The sequence below is a fragment of the Electrophorus electricus genome, chromosome 7, assembly GCF_013358815.1.
Source record: "Electrophorus electricus isolate fEleEle1 chromosome 7, fEleEle1.pri, whole genome shotgun sequence".
NCBI classification, from domain to species: domain Eukaryota; kingdom Metazoa; phylum Chordata; class Actinopteri; order Gymnotiformes; family Gymnotidae; genus Electrophorus; species Electrophorus electricus.
Window position 1 is genome coordinate 26,770,201 of NC_049541.1, and position 10,000 is coordinate 26,780,200.

The 10,000-nt window shown below is 46.0% G+C and overlaps 1 protein-coding gene across 1 annotated transcript in view; it reads left to right on the forward strand.

The window, feature by feature from the left end:
* The first annotated feature begins 8,985 nt into the window (after window positions 1–8,985).
* The window catches only part of LOC113569174, an 8,878-nt gene continuing 7,863 nt past the window's right edge, over window positions 8,986–10,000 (forward strand). The window contains exons 1-2 of the mRNA XM_035528566.1: window positions 8,986–9,104; window positions 9,273–9,595. Coding sequence (XP_035384459.1) covers window positions 8,986–9,104; window positions 9,273–9,595 — 442 coding nt within the window. The remainder of the gene's footprint in view (window positions 9,105–9,272; window positions 9,596–10,000) is intronic.

The window sequence follows — 10,000 nt, forward strand, 5'->3', positions numbered from 1 at the left end:
TGTGTGCGTGTGTGTGTGTGCGTGTGTGTGTGTGCATGTGTGTGCGCGCGTGTGCCCGTGTGTGTCTGTGTGTGTGTGTGTGCGCGTGTGTGTGTGTGTGCGCGTGTGTGTGTGTGTGTGTGTGTGTGTGTGTGTGTGTGTGTGTGTGTGTAAATGCCTGTAATATGCCATGTCGTGTTTGTGTTCTGTAGAACGTGTACATGATTATCGTACTGGGCGATTACACTCCCTCTCCTCAGATGCTCTCAGTGATGAATATACAGCACATATACAGCTCACTCTGTGACTACAGGATGTATATGATGGGTGGGCTTGTTCCAGTTTAAAGGCCCTTTTCTGACAGAACGCATAAAAACCCTCAGTTGTGAACTCCACGTTGCCAGCGCAATCAGCTGGGCTTGAATTTACAGAAGAGGGCACACAGGAAGTGGTTAAAAACTTCAAACCTAATAAAGCTCCTTGCTATGTCACAAAAGGGTCCTCAGCTGTGACATACACCACCAGGATGGCTGGTAAGAAAAATAACCTTATATGATAATTTGCGTTTGCTACAAAATGTAGGCTGCTATACTTAAAAAGAAACAAATTAATAATTAGGAGAAAAAGTGATACAATAGAAAAGAAACAAAATCATGTATGTAAAAAATACTGTGAGAAGTTGCTGTGAGAATTCATTTTTACATAAAGGCTTTCTTTCTGGTGCTTTTTCCACCAGTATTTGGTGCACTCTGTTGACTGGGTTAGTTTACAGAAATATGAATACTAGTTCAGGATGTTGTTCATCATATTGTTGCACCATGACATTTCTCCTAGATGAAGTGCTTGAACGGGTACGAACTGAGTTAAAGGACAGTTTGACCGATTCTGTGATCAAACAACTGTTGGATGATCTTAACGATGAGAAGGTGTTGGGAGATGAAGAAGTGGAGTGAATCCTGCAACAGAACCCACTCCAGGCTGATCGGGCTCGCTGTTTGATCGGCAGCGTTAAGAAGAAAGGCCCCAAGGCCTGCCAAATCCTGTTAGAGAAACTACAAAAACGTGACAAGTATGTGTACGATAAACTGCAACTAGACGACTTGCCACCACTTCTTGTTCCTGGAGTGGAAGAAGTCACTGCACGAGTCCCCGTGCCTCGTGCTAGACTTGTCCCAGCGGTTGCTCCTCGAAGCTCTCCTGTGCCTCAAAAGACTGCCACTGCCAGTTCTCCAGTCTCCTCTGTGTCCACAGACCTGCCTCCTGGGTCACAGGCCTCATGTTCCCTGCCTGTCCCGCCTTGGCCTGTGTCTCCTGTTCCTCGTATGCCTTCTGTGATTGTTTCTCCTGTTACCTCAGTTCCTGTGTTGCCTGCTCACTTTCCTGGTTTCGTCTATGTTCCTGTCCATACGTCCATGCCTGTTTGTCTTTCTGTGCTTAAACCTGTTACCCTGCCTTGTGGCATGGAAGTTACCCTGCCTGTCCCAGTTCCTGTACCCATGCCTGTGGTGTCTTTCGTTCCAGTGCCTGTCTCTGTTGTGTTACTTGCCTCTGTCCCTGTGCCCAATCCCCATGTTTCTCCTGTTTCTAATCCCATTGCTTCTTTTCCTGTCGCGCCTGTTCCTTCGGTTCCTGTGTCTATTCCTCCTTTTGCTCCTGGTTCTTGTCCTGTTCAGTCTTCTCCTGTTGCCCCGGTTCCTGTGTCTGCTGATGTTCCGGTGTCCTGCTCCTCATCGTGTCCCGTATTCGATTCCTGTTTCTGGCCTGTGTGCTCCTGTGTCTCGTCTGGGTCCTGTCCCTGCTCCGCGTCTTGACCGTTCTGTTTCTGTTGGTGTAGCATCCTAGTCCTGTTTTGTTTTTGGTTTTGATGGTGTTTGCACGCCCCGGTGTTGCGCGTTTTGGGGTGGGGTACTGTCATGATTAGTCCCTCCCAGGGGTTCATAGATTTATATTTACCGCATTTATCTGACACTTTTATTCAAAGCAACTGACAATTATGACTGAACACAGCTTGAGTAATTGCGGGTTAAGGGTCTTGCTCAGGGGCCCAACAGAGGCAACTTGGCAGTGGTGTTACCTTAACCACTGAGCTACCACTGCCCTATTGCAAGCAGGGTTAATGGTGTGAACAGACATCAATTAATGATCTGTTTGGATACTTAATTTTGGAAAGCCCAACAAATACTCATTTATTTTTCTGATGATCAGTATTTTATTATGGTCAGTGACCACTGTCTGTTGCTGGTGATGTCAGTGAGATTGTGCTAGCATTAGAGAACGCCTAACATATATTTGAAGTGTTTACTTCTTTCTGTTATAATTTTTGTTTTTGCATCATGCCCACATCTCTCTGTATTTAGGGATAGTAAAACTTTCAGTTTATCTTTGCAATCTGTGTGTAACATGTTCTGCAGCATTATAAAAGCTCTAAGATTTCACTGAAATTCCTGTCTGTCTGTGAGAGGACGTGAGCTTGAAGGTTCTGTGAGCACAACACACATCATACAGTAACCATTTTCTGCGTGATATAAAGCCACAAAGATGACAAAAGCATATATATACAACACTTGAACACCACAGCTGTGAAATCCATCTTCAGCTGGGCTTGAATTTACAAAAGTGGGCAAAGATAAGACAAGCAGACCACCTTTTATGGTTACACGGTGGGGGGTAGGAAGTGGTGAACCATCACTCATACACACAACCATCACTGATAGTACAGATCCGCCACTGCAAGTCACAGTCCACATCAAGCTCCTTGCTGTGTCACAAAGGTTTGCGTCCTCAAAACTGCTCCTCAGCTGTGACATATACACCACCAGGATGGCTGGTAAGAAAAATAACCTTATAATTTGCTTTTGCTACAAAATGTAGGCCACTATACTTGAAAAGAAAAAAATTAATAATTAGGAGAAAAAGTGATACAATAGAAAAGAAATGTAAAAAAATACTGAACACGTTTATGATGTTGTTCATCATCATATTGTTGCACCATGACATTTCTCCTAGATAAAGTGCTTGAACGGGTACGAACTGAGTTAAAGGACAGTTTGACCGATTCTGTGATCAAACAACTGTTGGATGATCTTAACGATGAGAAGGTGTTCGGAGAAGAAGAAGTGGAGTCAATCCTACAACAGAACCCACTCCAGGCTGATCGGGCTCGCTGTTTGATCGGCAGCGTTAAGAAGAAAGGCCCCAAGGCCTGCCAAATCCTGTTAGAGAAACTACAAAAACGTGACAAGTATGTGTACGATAAACTGCAACTAGACGACTTGCCACCAGTTCTTGTTCCTGGAGTGGAAGAAGTCACTGCACGAGTCCCCGTGCCTCGTGCTAGACTTGTCCCAGCGGTTGCTCCTCGAAGCTCTCCTGTGCTTCAAAAGGCTGCCACTGCCAGTTCTCCAGTCTCCTCTGTGTCCACAGACCTGCCTCCTGGGTCACAGGCCTCATGTTCCCTGCCTGTCCTGCCTTGGCCTGTGTCTCCTGTTCTTCGTATGCCTTCTGTGATTGTTTCTCCTGTTACCTCAGTTCCTGTGTTGCCTGCTCACTTTCCTGGTTTCGTCTATGTTCCTGTCCATACGTCCATGCCTGTTTGTCTTTCTGTGCTTAAACCTGTTACCCTGCCTTGTGGCATGGAAGTTACCCTGCCTGTCCCAGTTCCTGTACCCATGCCTGTGGTGTCTTTCGTTCCAGTGCCTGTCTCTGTTGTGTTACTTGCCTCTGTCCCTGTGCCCAATCCCCATGTTTCTCCTGTTTCTAATCCCATTGCTTCTTTTCCTGTCGCGCCTGTTCCTTCGGTTCCTGTGTCTATTCCTCCTTTTGCTCCTGGTTCTTGTCCTGTTCAGTCTTCTCCTGTTGCCCCGGTTCCTGTGTCTGCTGATGTTCCGGTACCTGCTCCTCATCATGTCCCGTATTTGATTCCTGTTTCTGGCCTGTGTGCTCCTGTATCTCGTCTGGGTCCTGTCCCTGCTCCGCGTCTTGGCCGTTCTGTTTCTGTTGGTGTAGCATCCTAGTCCTGTTGTGTTTTTGGTTTTGATGGTCCCTGTGTTTGCGCGCCCAGGTGTTTGGTGCTTTGGGGGGGGGGGTACTGTCATGTGTTTAAACCCTGTTGTGTGCCTTTGTCATGGCTGTTCATTGAATGTGTTTATGTGGCTGTGTTTGTTTCTTGACTCCATGTATGTATATTTGGATCATTGTGTTTAAGTTTTCCCTAGTCTTTTGTGATAGGCTGATTCTCCTGTTTGCTTTCGTGTACTCGTGTTTTTTATCCATCTATCCCGGTACTCTCCATGTCGGTTCTGTGACCCTGGACTGCTAGAACAACTCTGATTCTGGATTTGCCCCTATTAAATCTCGCTCTTCTCCACGCATGCATCTGCCTCCTTACTGCTCACCCTTACAGAAGGGTGTAAGCGATTAACTTTTAGCCAGAAAACTATGCAGAATTGTGTTTTAGCCGATTGTGCTCAGCTATTGATATTTACCTCTCTTGCCATGATGAAAAAAATAAACAACCAGAGGTACTAACACCAAAACAAGAGCTTTCATGTATTGTTCAAGTCAGGCAACAGGAAACGACTCAAACTAGTTTTTAAGGTCTTCACATACTCAAAACCATTTGAAAGGCATGTATTTGCTCTATCCTGTTGGTTTATTGGCCCATCCAGCTGACATGTTCTAAAACCAACTTTCTGTAGGATGCATACAGCAAGCTTCAAATGAGCAACCAAAGGTTTGCCAGCCAAGTGATTAGCCACACATTTAAAGCAATAACTGAATCATTTTACGATTGGGAGAATAAATGATAATGTCAGTGAATGCCTAAAAAATTAAATGCTACATCACCCAATAGGATAGGCTGGGGCTGGAGTTGGGAATAGCCACAGAGTCAGCTGAGATGGGTCAAATACTGAAGTTTGTAAAATATGGTTATATAATGTGCAAGAGTAGACTTTGGCAGATCTAGCTATGGCAGCATAGCTGAATGGAAAGAGCCAGAAGGAACCACAGGCATGAGGCACCCTGGAACATCAGCACTCCACCACTCTCAGTCAACAAACCTGAGAGGTGAAGTGACAGCATCATAACATCCCAGTTTGCCATAACCATCAATGCCCATGGACCCCCAGATCCACACCTTTACCTAAGGTGGGAAGTAGTTAGTAAAATGCGTGACAGTACACATAGGTCTTCAGCCTGGCCTTTAATTTTGAGACTGTATGAGACTTGAACATTTACAGGAAGGTTATTCAATATCTTGGGAGCTGTAAGAAAAGGCTGTGCCCCTTGAAGTGGATTTCCTTCTTCTAGATGCTAAAAAGAGCCTGTGGCTTTTGATCTACACAGATGTGGCAGATCATAATAGACCAAGAGTTTGCTAAGGTACCGTAGGGAAAGAACATTCAATGCTTTGTATGTTAATTAGAAGAATTTTTTAATCAATACATTTTTTTCTGGAAACCAATGCAGTGTAGCTCACATAGGAGCAACATGAGAAAACCTTCTATTTCTAGTAAAACTTTTATCACTTCCAGCAGTCAAATCTAGTTTTTCTAAGTAATGTAGTGATAGTATATTTCTAAATTTTGCAAGTTTCCTGGATAGAACAAGGCTGTCCTAGATCTTTATTAGCATTAGTTTCATATGATAGACTGAGATCCATAATTACACCAAGATCTTTAGCCATTAAACATGGTGTAATTGGGAGGCAATCAATGTTTATTACCTAATCAGAGAGCTTACTCCTGTGCTGCCTGTGGGTCTAATAAGAGCACTTCTGTTGTTCAGGATTAAGAAAGAGAAAGTTTCTCAATACCCAGTGTCTTGTGTTCTTTACATGTTCCTCTGTAATATTAAGATGATATTTGTCCTCTGGTTTGGCTGAGACATATAACTGAGTGTCATCAGCATAGCAGTAGAAAGCAGCAGACTGTTTACAGATAATTTCACCCTGAGATGTTAGGGATCTAATATATAGTAATCCTAGATTTAGAACAAAAGGTATTGGCTGTGGTCTGTGTATCATTTGCATGAAAAGTGGGGACCACCACCCAGGTTTGCCAATCCAGAGGCATTGTTTCCAAGGTCCATGAGGCATGTCAGCCAAAATACCCTCCAGGCATGCAGAGCCTTCTGGGTGAATCTTGTCCACCTCTGGTACCTTGCTACTGTGGAGCTTTCCAAATACCTCACTGACATCAGCCACGGACAGCCTACTGGACAGAAGGCCAGTTTCTCGGGTTAAGGAGCTCCTCACAGTGCTTCTCCCAATGATTGACAATATTCTCAGTCAAGTTCAGAGCTTCACCTCTCTTGCTGAGCACAGCTTGGATGGTGTTTCTCCTTCCCCTCCTGAGCTATCGTATACCAGGTCTACACCATCTGATCCCATCTGCACCATTCTGCACCATCTGATCCCACTCACTGCCAAATGGCGATCAGCTGAGCTCTCTGCTCTGCACATTTCTGTATCTGAGAGTCCAAAACAGGTCAGTTGACACAACCATGAAGTCCATCATGACCTTTTTGCTCTGCTATCAATTACACTCATGAGCAATCTTGTGTTCGAACATAGCGTTAGTTGTGGACAAACAATAGCTAGTACAAAGTCCTAAAACGACAATCCACTCGGGCTCAGAACAGGAAGGCCATTCCTTCCAATCCCTCCTCCAAGTTTTTCCCAATTGTTGCCCTGATGAGTGGTGAAGTTCCCCAGCAAAACAATGGAGTCAGCGCTTGGAACGCCACAGAACGCCACAGAGCCTGAACAGGGCAGGGGCTCATGGACAACCCCCCACAAGGCCCCTGAGTTTTACATTCTACACCACTGAGCATCACAATAGCTGCACATCAATGGACCGCATGTCTGCCCAGGCTTGCTCTCATTCTAAAAAAATTCAAGTAAGATAAGACACAACAAGATAAGACATTATTGATCCTGAAGGAAATGTCGGTGCTCAGACTATGAAAAAAACAAGTATTGCATCCAGGTACAAAAGCAGTGTAAAACAGACCTTACTGTGATGCTTCTACTGATGAGAACATTCACATGGCATGGTTGTGGATACATGTTAACTTTTAACTTTTGTAACCCCCCACATCCAGTCCACACACCTCAGTCCACCTTAGTCCCAACCTTCCACCCACCAGAGGTGACTGTCTGCCCTATGCTACCTTATTACTCCCAGTGTCTTCTTTTCAAGACCAAAATATGCTCACCCTAATTTAGCATAAGCCTAACTCTAAGCTTAATTTTATCTTTACGACACCCCAGTCCCTTATTGTACATCTTACGTGACCTACCGGGGTGTGTTTGGAGTCAGCGGGGATGCATAGTGGTAAAGTTGGCATCATTCGGGATGTGTGTGTATCATGGTGTGGATCCCCAATGTGAGTGTGAAGCATGTTTATGAGCCACTGGGGTCTGCGCTCGAGTTTCAGGTCTGTTCAAATGAAGCAGAAGCAGAAACTTTATAACTTTACATTCTCTCCTAACATTTTCACCTTCACACGCGGTGAGCTTAACGGCCTTGGGGCGCGGTGCGGGTCTGATAACGGCGAGGCTGCGGCCGTTTTTCAACACTGCCGCGTTAGCTTGGCACGTGTTGTTCTTCAGCGTCTCTTCTCCAGACGGCTGGGCCCTTTGATGCAGGCTCTTGTGCTGACGAGAGCTCGGAGTGGTGCCCGGAAATGGTGCCCGATTGGCCCAGAAAGCGGTGGTGGAAAAACCAGCATTGCGTCCCGTCCCCACAGGGGCAGCACACTTAACAAACGCACACCTGCATAAAAGGAGCACACATATACATGAATGGGGCAAGTAGAGCTTGAAGCCTTTTTGCTAACACAAGCAGGCCACAGAGCTGAGGTGAGGATTCCTAGGCCTGTGAAACATCAGCACCCCCTGCAGGCTCAGAGTGGAAGAGCACATGTGTAGCAGTGCACCGGTCACCGGTTGAATTGTAGTAAAATGTGTAATCTGTTGTATTTGAGGTGTGATGTTCACAGTTTATTTACATCCAGAAGAATGAAATTATATGAACCCCATCTTTTGGGGTTTTTAAATTACTATGTCTGGTTTTAAATTACTAGATCTTAAATCAATATGTACTAACCCCCATAGACTGGACTATCTGCTGCTGTTCTGGACCACGAATCCAAATGTAGTCATTGGTTAGTCTTCATACCTGTGTAGTATTTGTGTAACGCGTAGTGGCCCAAGTGCCGCAGGGTGAGGGGCAGGACGCACAGACTCCAGCGACTGGGACGTACATTTATTCACATATAAACATAAAAGGATAACGGCACTCACAAGCATTACAAACGACAAACACAAACATGAAATAGTCAACAATATGTGACAAACACGAACATGTTTACCAAATGACGAAAGGAACATTACATCAAGACGTTACGACGTTACTTCCACAATGACCAACAATCCTGCACACTACGACAAAGGCCACTAACAACGATCCTCCCACTGCACGTGGCGGGCCAACCCACGTGACTCGCGGGAGGCAAGCGTTCCGTGACAGTAGGGGCGATTACTGTTCTCTGATGGCCGTGCTGTTGGAGCAGATGCTTTGGTGTCTGGTTTGTTGTGAGTTTATATTTGGTGTCCATCGTTACAAAACATCTTGCAGATGTCTGACTACAAATTCAACTGCACCTTAAAAAAAACCCACCTTTAATATTTCAGGTCGGACTGTTTTCAGTGATTGTTTGTTTGACTTTATGACCTCTAGATGTTTTCACTGCAAGAGAGACAAACCCTTCCCTGGAGATGCCTGCATGTCTAAAGACACAGAGCATCATATCAGTCTGCAGTCTGTTTCCATCTTGCGTCTCAGGCAGGTACTTTTCTGTGTGCCCCACACGCAGCCCTGAAGAGGTCATTTGAGGTAGAGGAGGCAGACTCCTCTTCCCACGTTTCCTCGACGCACATCCGGCGGACACCCTCCAACAGCCAGTGCCGGAGCGTCCTCTCTCCATCCAGCAGCCGGCACCATGAGCTGGGCTCCAACAGAACCAAGCCCCCCGACCTCTTCAGGCCCAAGGCCGGGACTCCAGAACTTGTGGGACGTCTCGTCCAGCAACAACGGCAAAGCGGCTGCCGGCTCAAACAGGTACAGAGCTCCGCTGATGCAGGGCGTGACTGTCGCGTGTCTGCTCTGATGGTGCGTTACTTTACTGACAAATCTGCAGGCTGCTTGGCTCTTTGTAAAGGGTGAGGTGGATATCTTTGTCAAATTGTGCAGCTTTCTCTTTGAACGTAATCTGACCCCCTTCCTTAGTGCTTGCAGTGCCCGCTTTGTCCTGAAGAAGCCAGAGATTCTGGTCCATGGCAAGGCACCTGAAACCCAAAAACACTCTGACGCGTTCAGCAGAACCCTGAACAGCGTCTCCCCAACTTCCCGGGCCCCCTCTACCCTCGGGTCCCACGCCAGCGCCAAACTACCCGAGACCATGTTTAGGAAAAATGAGCAGCCCAGTCAGGTTGACGAGTCGCGTCGGGCCGAGGTCAAAGGTCAAGAGAACTATGATCATCCTGCTGTCACAACGATGTGCGGGTCACCGAATCCCGCCCGACAGAAGTCACCCGCCGCTGACGGACACAGTAAGTACACCCCTAGGACACCCGTTACCTGGGTTACTGGTTATAAGTCCGTTTGTGGAATTTCTGTCTGAAACTAGTCACTCATACAAATGAAGCAGCCTCTGCTATAAGTGAATGGGGGTAATATGGCTAGCTTTGTGTGCTACAAAAAGTAATGAATATACCATGGAAAGTAGATTAGTGAAAGTGTCAACTGGGCAAATGGCTCAGAAATTTGGCTTCTCGGACAGTGCTGAAAGTGTGTTCTCCAAAGAAATTACGGCCTCATTTCCAGAACACTAAATAGCCTTCAACAGTAGCGTCGTACAACTGTTAGCAGGTCAGTGCATTACGGTAATCATGAAGAGTCCAGCAGATCTGGGATGGGTGGAGTCGGAATAGTGACTTCATGCTTGCGCTCAGCTG